The 17,110-nt window shown below is 44.5% G+C and overlaps 1 protein-coding gene across 1 annotated transcript in view; it reads right to left on the bottom strand.

Moving 5' to 3' along the window:
- The window catches only part of ELAPOR2 (endosome-lysosome associated apoptosis and autophagy regulator family member 2), a 101,167-nt gene extending 86,280 nt beyond the window's left edge, over positions 1-14,887 (bottom strand). The window contains exon 1 of the mRNA XM_071734061.1: positions 14,535-14,887. Coding sequence (XP_071590162.1) covers positions 14,535-14,645 — 111 coding nt within the window. The 5' untranslated portion in view covers positions 14,646-14,887. The remainder of the gene's footprint in view (positions 1-14,534) is intronic.
- Between the last annotated feature and the right edge of the window lie 2,223 nt (positions 14,888-17,110).

A 17,110-nucleotide genomic window follows, 5' to 3' on the forward strand; every position in this document is an offset into this window, starting at 1 on the left:
CTACGAAGCAGCTTTGCAAAGGGAACAATTGACTAAATCTGTGAGGAGTTTCCACATCCTGCTTCAGCCAACAGCTTCAGCTGATGTCCATGCTGTCTACCAAAGGCTCTTCCAAGCTCACCCACATGATGACACCCGTGGCAAAGAAAGCTTTGGGTAGTAGTGAAAGATGCTCCCCAAAGTGCTCAGAGATGCCAGGTGCTCAGGCATGGCCCTAGTGCTGTGCTGCCATCAGGATGCCCCGGTTCCCAGCTGGATGGGTGCCCCTTGCTTGCTCTCTACCCCACTCACAGAGCAGCACTACCAGATCAACAGAGAACTGTTTGCACAAGGTCACTTCCGTGCACACAAACCATGCCTTGTTTTCAGGAAAGTAAATTTTATTGCCCATTACTCACAGACATCCCCCATATAGCACCTCTTATGCAAACACCCTGTGCATATGGACAGCAGATAAACCCACCCACGGGATCTCAGAGCACCAGACTCCAATTCACACACTCTGTGTAATAAGCCAGAGCATTCTCCAAGAACAAGATTCATGTTTCACTGCAAATATGGTTAGGCTTTTTTATTCAGAGCTACACACTTATTACAGTTGAGAAGGCTTGACAGTATTGAAGCTGATCAGAGTTCTAATTATAACCTTTAATATGCTGGATTTTATTCATTCCTCCTCCTTTTCACCCTTGATGTTTTATTCCCAGCTATTCAAGGCTTAAGCCTTGTAAATGAAAAGCAGAGATATGGGGGGGGAGGGGGGGTATAGATGTTGCTGACTCTTGCCTATTCACAATGCAATCTGCACAGAAAGAGTTCAGGGTATAACTATTTAACAGCCAAGAAGAACAGCCCTAAAAGGCAATTACCTAAGGAACCTGCAGTATCCCAACACATGTATTAAAGCCATGGGGAAAATTGCTGAGCTTTTTTGTGTGAGGGAGTCAAGGCTATCAGGAGGTTTCAGACCAGAGATGGACAGCAACCAGATGAGACAGCTGCTTCAAGGCAGATCTCAGCCCTAGGAAGCCTCCACTCAACAGATGTGCAAGTTTTCCCCTAGCTTCCCTGGACACTCAGTTTTCCATCCCCTAAGACAACTTTTTTGGTTTTATGTCTGCCCCTTGCCTCCCTTCTAAACCCCTACACCAACACTGCACCCAATTGCAGAAGTTCCTCAAGCACCAGCCAAGTGAACCCACTTCTTGAAATGCTTTGTTACATCCTTTCTTTATCAGATGCAAGACACAATGACAAATTTGGGTCCCTTTTTATATTCCCAGAATAAAGGATACATCAAAAACCCCACTGCAGGTGCTTCTGAGACAGTGTAAAGTCAATAAACTAGAACTACATTAGGCATAAAACAGATGCATAGTGTAAAATAATTTACCTCAGATGAGGACCTGAGTTGATAGATTTAGTGGGGAAAATATCTCTGTGTATTTGAGAAAAATGAGACAGAAGGAGCAAACATGAAGACAAATATTATAGCATATTTATCTACAAGGCTCCTCCAATCTGAGTAAACCATTTAGTGCAACATAAGCATTTTTGGGCACGTGCAAGTGCATCCTAGAACCTGCCCATCTCCTTCCCTGTGACCAATACCACACCAAGCCACTGATCTGAACTAATTTGAAATTTTGCTGCTATAATATCCACAGGGAAGATACATCTTCAAGGATTCAATTCACAAACTATTGCCAAACCACCCATCTCATGCTCACAGGCTCCCGGCAGGTTCCTCTGGAGCAGTATAAAGGTAATACAATTTTACAGGTTGTCCACTTTAATCCAGCGAGGACTTGAACTACAGCCAAAAATAACCACCTGAGGAACCAATGTGGGCCATTTAATTGCATTTCCTCTCCAGCAGTAGAGTCAGTCCCACAGCATCACCTTGTGCAATTTGCTACACCAATTTCAAAATCCATATAAAAGGAGAACATCAGTCAGTCTTTAAAAGTCCACTGAATGTATACAGAATAAAAATAGCATTTTTATGAAAACCCACATCAGACAACAAGAAATAAGCACCAAACTGACTTAACATTGAAATATTTTCAAAGTGCACCAGTCGATTCATTTTTTCATTACTGCACCTCTCTTCATTTTACTGGAAGTGAAAGGTTTAAATTCACCAATATGTCTCAATTATGTCAAAGTATTCACCCCAGCTATTTACAGAAATCCCTCCCCCTGACCCAGCACGGTATTTAAGAATGAACTTTATTGGCACTGGTTTTCCCACTTCAGTGGAATTATTCATGTGCTTAAAGCCAGGGACATGTACAAGTGTTTTGCAAAGCTTCCCTCCTGCCCCTCTGCTGCTGTTTATCACTTTCCATTAGGTGTGGGAGCTTTTCATATCATACCAGGCAGCAGCAAAATATTAGAAAAGGAACAACGCTGTTAGTAGAGGGAAGTCTGAGTGATGCTCGTTCATCAGATCTATCATTTTTCTGCCCTGTCATCTCCTCTACAATTTCCTCCCCAATGCATTTGCTCCACATTTCCGTTTCTTCTAGAGAGATGTCACTAACTAAAAAAATTTCCACTATCTGTTTGGCTCGGAAAGGGCAGGAGCAGGGTGCAGCTGGGAAAAGACCCAGCCCTCATTTCCTTGTCGCTGTTGCCCCAGGTCTGGGTGCTCCTGGGGTGCTTCTCACCCAAGCCATGGGGATGGATGAGCCTGATTGACTTCTGAGCTCAACTTTTCCTTTACAGACCCTGGCTCCCTCAGAGGCTGAGTTTTAGGTACATCCAAGGAGAGATATCCTGAAATAAACCTTCAAAGTGGAAGGGATTACCCAAAACAAAGGCTCCTCTACCAATATATATAGTTCCCAAAAGAAGAGAGACAAGAATTACAGGTATTAGTCATTTCTCTGTCAGTATAAATTATTTGCACTAGAACTTGAGCTCCCATAATTTCCTCACAATAGAATTTTAACCAAAGAGGTCACATTGACAGAAAATATGTTTATAACCAGGACTTTGTTACACTCACATATAATATTACAAAATAAGGATAATGAGGAGAAGGTGTGCTTCTTCCACTGAGCCTAATTAATCCTTGGAGGGAAGTAAAAAGAGAAATATTTTTATTGACTTCAGGCTTTACCAAAGCTGCATTTACTTCCATGAAGATCATGAGCAGATTCTGCTTTTCACAAATATGAATTTAACTCTGGAGTTTTCTGTGTGAGGAAAAAATTGCAAAACAAAAGCCCACCCGACTACAGAAATACAGAAAACCTTTTCTTTCCCTCATTAGTTGCTTTTCACTGTATACTTTACTGCCAATTTGTGAAGCATTTTATTTGTTTGCTGACCAGATGGCTGAATATTTTCAAACAGGAAAAAACAAAAAAGCAACCCATAGCAAATAAGACATTTTTTATGGTTTTTAGCTGGATCTTCGATATTTAGCTTTGGGAATGCTCCATGTTTTTATGACTATTCTTTTTTTTTTTTTTTTTTTTTTTTTTTTTTTTTTTTTTTTTTTAGGGAAAAAATACAAAAAAGAGACTGATTACACCTGTAACATCAGAAGGAGGTTATATTTTAGAGGTTTAGCTCAGGAACGTCAGCCTGACTTGCAACCACTTATGTCAAGAAAGGACCATGCCCTTTGTGAGTACTTAACTGTATTGTGTGTCTGAAATAACACTTTTCATTGAACAAAGCAAGACCTTAAATCACAGCCTGACAAGAAAAATATGTAATTGTATATTCTTATGAGGAAGCCTCATTAAATATTACCCTCTTGGGTTGCCTCCAAGCCCACAGGGTCCATTTCCACTGAAAGAATAACTAATAAATAAAACCAAGCTGGCAGTCCAAGGCATCCCGACCTAAGCAAATGACGGTGAAAATGTACCTTAGCATTAACTCAGCCACCAACTGCATTCAGCAGAGTCCTAGCATACATTCTGTGTATGCATGCTGCTAACCCCAGACAAAATTATCTCCAGTAGCAAACTTTAGCCAAGCCTTGCTAAGTGCACACTCTTTCTGAAGTCTAGATTAACCTATAGGGCTAAGGCAGCTTTTTAGGCAGCCACAAATCCAAATTTTTTAGCATCTCTGATGCCTGGAGCTACAAGCTTCCCTCTCACATAGGACCAAGGCTGGGCTGGGGTATGAGAATGAGCCTGGGGAGTGCTAGCAGTAGGCAGAGCTTTGGCTGCAGCACCATTAAAGCCTCTTCAAAGGGCAGAGCAATGCCTTATCAAAAGGGCTGTATCAGTCAAATCAATCAGCACTGACTCATCAGCCCAGGAGCAGGGAAAAAGCAGAACAAGAGATGAGAGTTTTTTGCTCATGCACAGTTCCTCAGCTGTCATTTGCTATTGATTGTGCCCACAAGATATGATCCAGTCTACAAGATGAAGAAAGAAATGCATTCATAGCTGGTTTTTCTGCCCGGGTAATGCAGTCACGCACATTGTAAGCAACCATCAACTGATCACCCTCCCCCCCTTTTCCTACTGGGAAATTAAATCCAAATACAAGATCCAGCCCATTTGACAAACACTTGCAAAACATTACAAGCTGATCATTACATGCAAGTTTACATGGTAGGTTTAATCCTGCATATATCATGGACAGAAATTAACACTGGTATGAGCTTGGTGTTAATCATTCTCTGGACAGGAAGGGGCTGTGTGTGAGATAACACACACACACCTTTGGTGGGAAACTGCAGGCAAAACAATAAAGCTCTTCACTCACAAATAGCTCTCCAGATCTAAGGGCCCAGGCTGTGCTCCTGCTGTGTTTCCACTTGAACCCAGCAGCTCAGAGGCAAAGATTTAGGTCCCGTCTCCAGTCTATCTGGGTCATTGCAGAGACCCAGCTCCACCATGTCCCAGTCTCAGTAAAACTCCTTCACCCTTGCAGCTCACAGAGTGCTGCAAAGCATCCTCATGGCTTGTGTAACAGCAAATGAAATTCAGCAGCAGTGAAGATTAATCCCACTGATGGGCACAGATTGATTTTATTTTACTTTAGATAACTAAAAGCTGAGCATCTACCTGACATAAGCCAGAGTCCTTCCATTGTCAGTGGAAGAAAATGGGCACATCCAGCAGAAAAATCACACTGGGATTTCAGGATGGGAAAAATCAGTCTTGAAGGATGATTTTTTCTGTCTTGACAACTCTACGCTTAGGTCAGACCAGAAGCCTAACTTGCACAGTTAAAAGTGAGATAAGTCCTATTCATGGTATGAAATGCTGATTTTGCCCAGTGCTCAGCTGCTTCCACAACACCGGGATCTCATGCTTGCACTACACTTGCTTGGTTCACACTTGGATTTTTTGCAGTCCTGATGGACTATGAGTGTACTACATGCCTTGCTACATGCCCTACAGTATCCAAGAAACTGTCCCCATCTATAGCAATCCCATGACAAAACTGCCCTTTTGCTGTCTAACTGGAGAACTACTGTGGGAGTTCATTCACAGCTTCCACTGCCCATCCCATCCCATGGGAGATCCAGGACAGGGAGCACATCAGCAAACCTGGGGGTGACCTGGACAGTTTGAGGATCAGACCTTTTTGGGCCTGTCATGTTTAGCAGGATAGAGACTGCCTATGAAAGAAGGATATTGCACAATAATTCCTTTATCTGCAGCATGTGGGGTGGCCAGTGAGGTACCCCTGGGCTTCCCCATCAGAGAGTCTACAGTGTAAATGCTAAAGCTGAATAATGGCAAAGTTTGTTAACCAAATTCTGCTTTCAGTAACAGATAAAACCTCCCAAAACCTCAGGCATCATTGCTTCCAGCCCATCAAACTCATATGATTCATTTAAGCACCACAAGACCTCAAAACACTCTGCAATTTAGCTCCAGCTGATTTAACTTTCCAGATTCTCACTTTTCAAGGTTTGCATTTTCAAACTCTTCTCTCTAATACTACAAAGGTAGTTAACCTACCTTTTCTTCTCTCTTTTTTTTCAATTGAAAGTGTGATTCCTTCACAATCCCATGATGAGGCTTTTCCCTTATTTAGCAAAACAGTTCAAGACATCAGAAGGTCAGTATGAGAGAGGGCAATGCTGTCAACCAGCTTCTTTTTTATTTTCATTTAAAAGGTGGAACTAAAAAGCAATGACTCTTCAGAGAAAGCCAGCAAGCATTTAAGTAGGGCTTAAAAAATACTGCAAAACAAGAAGATATGGGAACTGATTCTTTTTTACATTATGGCTCCTATTAGCTAACAGGAATGTGATCACAGTGTTTCAGTAATGTGTTTCAGTAATGGTGCAGGGCTCAGATGAACTATTTGTGCATCCCTAGAAGGATGCCTTGACATGAACATGAACAGGACATGTTGCCTTAGTGCACCACTGAGCAACACCTCTGCATCCCCTGCCTCTTGCTATCCAGAGGCTAACACAGAGCACAGGGGACTTCAAAAAAAATTCAGAGTACATGAGTTAATTGACAGTGCCACCCTGTCTGGTCTTCTGCAAGAGGAGAGAGTTGGCCAGGGTCCAGCTGCTGCTTGAGCAGCTCTAAGGGAGCCATTACCTCCCTAAGCAGGACACCTGACGTGCATCACAAGGCAAGACAAGCTGCTCAGCAGCAGCTCTGCAGGGCAGGGATTGCCAACAAAGGTGCAGCATGAAGAGTCAAATCATTCACCTGCTCCAATTCCACCCAGCAGCCTCACCCCAGCCATCACCCTTGTGATGCACCTCAGCTCACATTCCCTCTCTGCAAGCATAAATCCTGCTATAAAGGAGTCTGGTTAGCCCTTCTGTTTCTTACCTCTCGAAAGAAGTCTGAACTTTTTTAAAAATTAGATGAAATAAGACCAAACAAAAGAGAGAAGAAAAGAAGAACTGTCTTGGGAAATCTTTTTCTTTCGTTTGCTTTAAGGAACCACAGAGCTGGAGATAAAAAGCAGCAAGCCAGAAACAAGCAGCATTTGATCAGCAGTGTTGACCTGCCAGCAGGAGGGAGCCATGGATATAAAAGCCTGGGAAAGATGGGAAATCATCCATTTCTGACATAAGCCTCTCAAAAGATGTTTCACCAGCCCAACGTGTGTATAACACATGGCAGCCTGGGTCAAGATCTCCCTTTGAGAAACTTCAGAGAGTAAGTACAAAACCAGAAGGATTTCACACGCCACAAGGAACCCTGTAAGAAATTAACACTTTAAGAGTCAACAGCTGAGATCTAAACCACCTTTACCCTTGAATTTGCTGCTAAAAGTTGCCACCTCAGTGCATTTTATTTTTCAGGGACAGTATGATCAACTTAGACACTGATTCATCTACTGTTTAATTTATACTCTACTTTATCAAGCCAGCAGCAATTAAGTTAATAGAACCTCCAGGTTTTGCACTCCTCATAGCCTCTTCCTCTAACTTGATTATCTGATGCATCTCCACTTTCTGACCATATTCATTACATGAAAAATACCTCTAAGCATGTTTAGGTCAATCACAACCTCAGAGGGAAGTTCACCCTTTCCCCTGAAGCTTTTTTCATCGTATTGGATTATAAAATCTGCATCAGCAACCCCCACTGGAAATTATTTTACAGAAAATAGCTCTCTTGGCTGCAGCTGCCCTGGTAATCAGAGAAGGCCCAGGGATCTCCCCAGTGTCATGGACCATCTCCCCCTGCTTACATGAATCTCTTCTCCTGATGCTCCTATACTTGGAAGGATGGGCACATCCTTTTCACTGATCCCGAACACCCTGAACCACTTTCCTGAGGATTATTCCTGGAAAATATTTGTACCCCTAAGCTGGAAAAAAAATCTAAATGAAAATTGAGCTTCCCAGAATTTTCACCACCAAATAATAAAGCTCCAAACATTTTTTGCAGGTACTTTCCAGTAATCTTCAAATATCAGCATAAAGCACCTAAGTGATGTGTTGTGCTTCTTTACCATAAAGCACTAAGAGATAAGCAAGGTTAATGCCACATCAGCAAGGGGAAATAGGATGAGTGCCCTTTCTTTGTAGCAGTAAAAATTCCCTGTCAAATACATTTTCTAGCTGGGGATAGCCTGTCATCTGATATTACTTTTTCCTCATTGAAAACATATATTAAAGCCAGCAAATATCCCTCTCTCACAGAGAGGGCACTTGCATCTCTGAAGCCAGAGCACAGACCTCCACGATGGAGAGCAACAATCCAGTTCATTCACACCTTCAGCTCACATGCACCTCTCATTTTCTTCTTCCTACACCAGGAAATGCAATTCACTTTCTATTATCTCACAGCAAATCCAAGGTAGCTGTAGCCAACCAGAATTTTATGTTCTAGAACTAAAAGAGGGGACCAGCCTTATGCTTGGTGGGCTCCAAAGCCTCCTACACTATTTTGACCCTGCAAAAGACTAAACACTGAATCATCTCTGCCACTCACCCAGCTAAATACTCACCTTTTTTTTTTTTTTTTTTTTTGGCAGGTTACTTTCAGCAGAATCCACGTTTGCTCTGACTCAGCACACAGTGACAGGCTCAGCAGCACCCGTGCAGGGGAGCTGGCAGCTTGGCTGCATGTGTCATCCTGGATCATCTTAAATCATCTGTGAGCCCTTGTCCCAAGCACACAGCAATTACTGTCTGGCACTATTTATAAAAGTGAGCATCACAATGCTTCTGAAACAAGGTCATTACTAGGTAGGGCTAATGTTTTGTAACTGAAAGTTGCTTTTTTTTCCTTAAAAAAACCAACCAAACAAAAAGTTTGTCAAAAAAAGGGGGATTCTAGCCATTCCTTCTTCTTCAAAACCAGAGATTCTCAAAAGACTGAAAACCAGAAGACCAAAAAGACCAAAACCTAAACCTAAACGGATATTCCAGATCAAATTTTACCAAGAGGGAGTGAGACGGGACACACGATACCAGCACAGGACGTTTGCAGTAGCAGAACCTGGTGATGTCTGGCAGACAGGCTGAGAGAATTGGGGCTGATCATCCTGAAGAAAATAAGGCACCAGGGATGAGGGGTTCAAGGCTGCCTTTCTTATTACCAACCCTTACCTGTTCTCCACTTTTTTTTTAGTTTTAGAGTTTTAGCACTTTAACTGGTGCTTCCTGCTTCCTTCAGCAGGCATTGATAACAAATTACACACATGACTTAGGGGAAGCTGCTCTGATGGGGTCTGCCCACTGCCCTGCAAGTAACCCTCAGCTCTGCCCTATAATCTCTGCAAGCAGTAGGAGCCCTGCCAACATCTTCACTGAGCACAGGGTCAGACTTTCGGGCAAGGATTTCCCTTCAGGTAATTCCAGCTTTTCCAGCCCAGCATCAAGCTAGGTATAGAGCTGCTAAAGCTTTCCCAGCCAACACTTGGTGGGAAGTGTGGCCTGGAGGAGGCAGCTGACAACCCAAATCACTGCATACACCCATTCCAGCATCCAGCTCACTGATGTTCCCCACCAGAGCCAGGTGTGGATGTGCCAGGAATCCCAGCAGAGCTCCTGTCCTCTCTCTCACCCTCTCTAAATCTGCACAAGCTATGAGGAACAAAGAGGGGAGGAAAAGAAAACAATAAAATCTTGGTCTTTCTTACAGATGATAAATATCAAAGTACCAAGTATTTGGTACCTGAAGGACCAAGTGGTGTTTGATGGTGTAAGAAATGCAATCTTGTGTTGGCTTAATGTCTGCTCTTTTGAATTTATGGTCTGCGAAGCAGTTTTCACTGAGCCTAATTTTTTTATTCTTGAATCACTAAGAATGGCCACGGCTGACTTTTCCACTTTTTACACCACCACTTGTCCTCCTTCTCAGGTGTCAAATTATGACAACTCCCCAGTTTCTCCTGTGCTTCTCCCTACCTTCCATCTTGTTCTGCCTCCATGCTGCAGAGGATGCTTTCTGCTGTAGTACCTGTGTCTCAGCACCTGTTTTCTTTTTTTGTGCACCTGTTTCTACTCCATTGACTTCAGAGTCAAGAGTTTCACGTCATGCGGTTGGCTCCTCTTTCCTCATCTTTATGACCATCCATCATCATGGCAAATGGAAGCTGTACATTTTTCTTTTTACCTCAAAGACATCAGTCTGCATAGCAAGAGGTGATAAAAATATTCTCTGTCTAGAAATCTTTCCATAGTCTCTTCTGCTGACAATGCACTGTTAAAAAATTAAGAGTGTAAGATCTTCCACGATCAGATCGTTTTAGAAATCAGGGAACACAGCACAGGATCACCCCAGCAGCAGATACAGATACCTTCTGCTTTGTTGCCAAAATATCCAGTGCAGATGTTTCAGAGAAAGGGACAAAGGTACTGATAAGTACAGTGAGCAAACTTACTTAGATGGAAAATTCCTTTCTAAATGTTTAGGAATGAGCTATTCCCTTCAGAGATTTAAAGACCAATAGAGGCTAAATGAATCCCAGAGATCAAGACATCCTAGAGGCTGTTTACAGTTACATGTAAAGTAAGTTAAAAGTATTACCTTTTAACAGCACTAGAATTTAGCCTTTCAAATGCACATAAAACCTTTTTGTTTCTACTTTGTCCTAAAGATTTGCATCTCATTAATCTTCTCTACCCTGCATATTAATGCATTTTATTCCCTCTCCTCCTCCCTCAAGTCATTCCCTTACTTAGGTAGCACCACCCTCTGCTGTGATCACTCTGTTCTTATTAACCAGTAAAAGAACAGAGAACATTCATGGTTCCAAAGTACTAAAGGCACAAAAACACTCTTACATGTTTTATTCCTTTTTTTTTTCCTATCATCCCTCCAACTTTTTAAACTTTGAGCACAGGGGCTGTCTCTGCAGAGCCATCCACAAAGGCCCCAATCCTTTTCCAAAGCAGCCACAGGTTGCTTACAGCACAGGAGTGTATCAGATACCCAGATGCCTTCCTGTAGACATCCCCCTGTCTTCCTGCCATGTGTGTTTGATGACAGGCACACTGCCTCACATAACATCCTTCCAAGACTGACATGTTTCTCCTCTCCATCCTTTACATAGAAAGATAAAACTTCACCTTGCTTCCTAAGCTGCTTATTTTAGTACCTAGTATCTTCTATACTAATATAATTTAAATGCTTTACACTTAATTTAGACACATCCCACTTTTTACCTTTTCTCATTGTGAAAATAGACATTATTTCAATTTATTTAATCTACTGTACTTGATTCGGTTTCAAGTTCGTGCTTCCCTTCTCTCCTTAAGACTTCCTTGGCTTTGTCTTGCAAGCGATTTTATAAAAGATTTTTTTCATTGTCCCAGTAAGTTTCTTCTGCCATTTTTATCTTCTCTGGAAATATTCCAGCAAACTAGTACAAAAATCTTTCTCTTACAGAAGCATTACCCTTTCTATTCACTTTATAATTCAATACTGGTTTACCTTCCTGCTAAAATGGCAGGTGAACCTTCCAATGTAGCAGCATCACATTTATTACCTGTATCCAAACCACAGCTGTTTGCTCTCAATTTATGCAGTAACTGGGAGTCCAGCAGAGTATATGAAAGAAAACATTTTTGCCAGCAGGTCAGATACTTGGTATCTGTCTTTGCAAAAAATTTGCCTGAATGGGATATGAGAGAAGAGTCAGATGAAAAAGCAACAGAAAGAATGACATGAAGAAAAGACCCATTTAGGCTGCGTATCAGTTAAAATATCCAAAAAGAAAAATCTGTTCACATTTGGGCAAATCTCAAAGAGGAAGCTAAACGTGCATTTAAGTGAAAAACATGGGTGTCATCAAGTCCATTTGAATTCACAATTTATGCAACAGATAAAATATTTGTATTAATACCCTGCTCATCATTGGCAAAAGCAGAAGTTACCAAGAAGTTACCCTCCTACCACTGTCTTAATTCAAGCTACCAAGTCCCCAGAAGCAGAGGATACAACAGTGGGTCTCCTCAGCTCCTGCACCCCAGGAGTACCCCAGCCACCCAGGCCCAGAGCCTGCCTCCATCTCTTGCAGATGCACCCAACTCACATTCAAACAGCTGCTGGCATTGCTTCAGCAAAAGCTCATAATGTGAATGGACATCACAGCCTGGACCAAACACAATGATGCCAGAAGCTTATGGCTCTATCAATTTACTCCAGAAACTCAAGAGAACATTCATTCAAGCTGCTTGTACATTTGGGTTGCATCACAAACATATCTTTCCTAAATTCAGTGTGCTGAACTACTACTACAGTCCCTGATGAAAAAAAACAATGGCAAAAAGGTTTCTGGAAAGTGACATTTCAATACATTTTTATTTTTACTATCTGTGTTATCAGAGCACCATGCAACCTCAGGCATAGAGAGAGATCCCACTGCTCCCAATGCTGTACAGGCACAGAAATCTCACAAACTGGCAGATATCTGTATTTCTCTTAACAGTGAGGAGACAGAAAAAACAAGCTGTCAAGAAAGGAGGAAACAAAACAGTGCAGCTAAAGGAAAAATCCTCTGTAGATTCCAAATGAACTACCTGCCAGTGCATTAAACCTTGTGCTTCTCAATCCTTTTGGGCATGAAACACTTAAGACCATTATCAACTCTTCAAAGGACTGCAATCCCCTCTAAAAGGCTCAGAGTTCTCACTGCACGACTTCATCCCTGCCTGAGGCTCTCCACACCGGGTCAATCACAACGACAGCTGTGGGGATTTCAATGGCAATACAAGCAGATCACTCGAACTGGGCTGAATTAGGGCAAATGTCAAAGTTTTCAGACTGATGCATAGCAGTCAGGAATTAGCCGTGTTTTACATGAAGCATTAACTTGTTCTTACTTTTGTAAAGCAGCTAATCTGCTACCCTGGTTCTTTGCAAGCTTTTTTTTTCCCCTACATCCAAACATGTTTGTAATTATATTCCCTGGAATATACTATCACATGTCTGCAAATACATATTAGCACAAGTAACGTACAGCTTTTTAACCATGTGAGAGAGGGATGTCTCTGTCTTAAGAAGTATTTAAGTGAAACTACAGTAAAACAACATTGTCCATCCTTTTGAAAAGAAAGCAAAAGCACTCAGGTCTAAATCAAAAGGGGCAGACAAACGGGGCTCAGAAAAAAATTCACACATCTTAAGGCAATCCTTGAGAACGCAATGCTCAAGATACCAGCTTCACATCTGTGGTACCTCTGCTGAGATTCAGCTGTCACTTTTAACTATCTTCAGAGGTTCTTTTTTTTTTTTTTTTTAGCAAAGACTTTAGTATGAGACCAGCTCTAGAAAGTACTGTATCCCTTCACTAGCTGAATACAGAGATTGGTATTTCAAAGGAGACAGCTACATAAATCTCCAGCTGTAAGGATGACCAACATTTAGGAGAAAAAGTCACCAATTTGGGTATCCCACACATCCCCTACTGCAATTCTAACACTGAGCTCCCTCACCGAGGCTCTGCTACTCGAAAGACAGAAAGTGATTCAACAGGCAAAGGGGGACTATGCTCAGACTCAGGGATGTCGTCTGAACACAGGGAGGAGACATGGGCTTCTGCACTCCCAGCCGAGGAGGTCCCACACTGCAATACCCCTCTAGAATGGATCAGGACCCTTCACTAGCCCAGTGCTCTGCCCAGGCTGTAGTCACCCATCCCAAACCCAGTCAGAGGCTATACAAATTATTTCTTGCTAAACAGTACAATTGCAGTAGGAGAAATGAGGAAGCTCTGTTCCCGGAGCACCCTCGAAGGGGCTGGAGAAAGAAGAGTGACCCACCTGCAGGTTTCTGCTCGCTAAAGCAGTACCCCGGCCAGAGAGACCTGTTTGGGAAGGTGGTACCTAGCCTCCTCACCCCTACACCTACATTTAAAACACAAGAAAGACTCAGTTGCTCTTAAAAAGTAACAGAGAGGATCTACCTGCATTTAGGAGTGAGGATGGAAACTCAGGAGCAGAGACGGCTCCACCGGGACTTTCTGGGCTACCCGGAGCCAGCCCAGAGCGGGGCACCCCGGTCCGGCAGCCTCAGCTCTGTCATCCCGCACAGCCCTGAGGAGCAGTCCCTGCTCCCAGGACACCGACTTCCCGACCCCCTTCTCTTTCGTGTGTTTTTTACAGTAGGAGAAAGGCAGAAACTTTCTCTCCCCATGCCACACCAGGACACCCCGGGCTGAGATGGGGAATCCGGGAGAGCTTCACTTCCCCCCCCTCTCTACTCTTCTTCCCTTTGCACAGATTCAACACGGTAGTTAGAGGAGCAGCGAGGTCAGCCAAATCCCCCTCCTCTGGAAGGGGAGCTCCGTTATTTCCACGCACCGGAGGGAGCGGCGAGAACTTGGGGTGGGGGAAGAAGGGGGAGCAGCTAAGGGGGTCGCTCCACGCGTGATGGGGTGGGGGTAGGAGGGTGGTGCCTGTCGCCTCGTAGATCCGCCGGCAACACGGCGGTGGAGGGCTCTTCTCCGCGGGTCCGACCCCTCTATCAACCCACGAACAGCCCTTGGAGAGCAGCAACAACGAGCGATACCCCCTTCCTCCACCCGAGACAGTACATCGGTGATCGGTGCCTCCCTCCCCTCCCGCAATGGATAAGGAAAAGCCCAGAAGAAGAGGAAAATGGGGAAAATCTCACCTCTTGGCAGGGCGGTAGCTGTAGGGCGGCCGCCTGCCAGCCCAGCAGCCAGCAGCACACCCAGGCACTGCCCGGGTACCCCCGCTCCGCTCCGGCCCGCCGCATCCTCATCCTCCGCGCTCCCGCCGCGGTGCGACCGCGCTCCCCTCAGCCCGAGGGGCGGGGGAATAAGGGGGGAAAGAGGCGGGGGTTCACCGCCCCCTGTTCCTGCCGGAGATCTCCCTGCCCAGGAGGCAGCCGGCGGGTCGGGCTGCCCCTGGCCCTGCGCAGGGCATAACCCCGGGGCTGACACGGACGGCAGCGGCCCCGCCGGCTCCGCCGGTACCGACAGAGCCGAGAGGAGGGGCCGGGAGGGGGAGGAGGAGGAGGAGGAAGGCAAGCTGGCAGCGCAGGCGCATGTTGCCGAGGATTGTCCAGCCCCGGCGTAGGGAGAGGGAGCGGGAGCGCGGCTGCACACTCCTGGGTGCATCTCCCCACCAGCTCCAAAGGCTCTGGGGTGGAAGCGGCAGCGGGTGGTGAAGCCCCGCAGGCACCTCCCGGCCATGCCTGGGCAGCACCACAGCAGCATCCCCCGGTGGGACCAGCCCGGCTGCCGGCGTGGGAGCGGTACTGGGGAGAAGGAGGCAATCCTCCTAGCCTGGCCCTCCTGCGAGATGCTGGCCCGCAGCCCCCGGCATCCCCAGCTGGGATGCTGGCACCGCCGCTCCCCATCCTGGTTCATGGCGGTGCGGGATGCTTGCACCTATCGCCCTGATCCCCCGGCGCTAAGGATGGCCGTGTCCCCCCTTCGGGTGGGATTCCTCCCGGTGGGCTGTGTGCTGGACCACTCGCCTCCTCACCAGATCATGACAGCAACTCCCCTCCGTGGGATGGGAGAGCAGCGTATTTGTGGCCTGACTCAAAATTATTATTATCCCCAGAATTATGCAGACTTCTCCCTCGATGTTGCCTTTCAGTCCGGATTTTGTCTCCCCTTCCCTGGTAATGTCCAGCTACCCGTTCCTAATGTCGGGTTTTACAGCTTCAGGCACTGAGAGTCCTCTGCCACCCTGGCATCCCTGCCAAACCTGCTCACTTTCCTGCTGCTTCCAGTCTCTTCCCTTCTTTCTGTTTCATCTTATCTAACCAGCAAAGCCCAGAAGCACAGACACAGCGCTCTTCGTGGTTAGCACATAATGTTCCTGTCCCTATTGATCTACCTTTTCGAACTCCAATACAGAGCCTTTTTTTTTTTTTTTCTTTCCCACTTCTAATTTATTTGATGAGTGACCTTTTTTCCAGCACTTTTACTGCAATTCCTGGTCACTGTGATCCAGGTTTGACTCAGCTTTTATTAATCTCTCAAAAAGAGATGAGTATGAGGGCAGAGTCAGATCTTCACCTACGTCATGTAACCCCTCTCCCCATCCCTGGCTGATGTCATTGCTGTGACTGTACACTTAACACAAAAATGGTCTCATTAGAGTATATGATGTCATTTGGAGACCTTGCTGGAGCATTCTGGAGGCAGCTCTGTGCCTGTCTGCTAACAGAGACAAATTTGAAATTTTGCTTTGTTCTCATACTGAGCCTTGTTCTGCTTTTAGCTCTAGCTGGAGGAAGGAAAATGAGTTATTGGTCCCTCCACTGATGGTCCCCATCCTTCACCAGGGTGCCAACTGAAACAGCTTGTGTAAACAGTTACATAAAAATGTTAAATTTTCTTTCCAGAAAAGTGGAGAACAGGATGGGAACTGTGATGCTGCTTTATTTTTTTGTGTTTCTGAACTAGGTAGATCACGACGTCAGTGCCAAGGATTTATTGCTCACCTTTTATCCCTTAATGGGATAAAATCCATTGTTTGAGGAACACTGATTTCAGCCAGAGCAGCTTAATTCTCTTTACATTTGCTAAAATAAACCACCCAAAGCTGCAGGTGCTCCTAGACATGCAGCAAGGGAGTCAGCCTGAAAATGCAGAGAAGAAAACTGTATTGGTTGGATTCTGCATGCCTTTTGTACAAATAAAATGGATAGAAGGTCAACTTCTAGGAAAGTGGACTTCTTGCTGCAGTTGTTGGCCTTGAATAAAAGTTCAGGGTGGGAAGCAGACGTGGGAAGCACTGCTTGCAGGATTGCTCTCTGTAATGAGGGTGAGGGTGCCACTAATACAGCAACAACAGAAGTCAGTTCAAGTGAGCAAACCACCATATAGCACAGGATTGTACCAGAGTGTGCTGTGTCAGTTGCTCTTTTGTTCTGTTGTTCCATTAAGCTATTTAGTTTTAAAACTCAGAATGAGAAGAAATCAATTTGCAAATAAAAAGCTAGATACTCATCCTCAGTGCTTGCGATATGTGGCCAAAAATTATTTACTGTCCTGTGGCATTTATTATCTTCCTAGCAAGAAAAGTCACTAAGATCTGGGTTTGTGTTGGGGTTTTTTGTTGGTTTTGTGGGGTTTTTTTCTTTCTTCCTTTATGTTTCCAAATGACAGAAAGTCCAGAAATTTTTTGAGCTTTAAAAGCAGTGTTGTCAGTTTAGTTGCCATGCAATTTGAACGCAATTTGAACAGGAACAGTTGCCTGATATTAAAT

The sequence above is a fragment of the Heliangelus exortis genome, chromosome 1 (assembly GCF_036169615.1).
Source record: "Heliangelus exortis chromosome 1, bHelExo1.hap1, whole genome shotgun sequence".
In the NCBI taxonomy this organism is placed as follows: Eukaryota; Metazoa; Chordata; class Aves; order Apodiformes; family Trochilidae; genus Heliangelus; species Heliangelus exortis.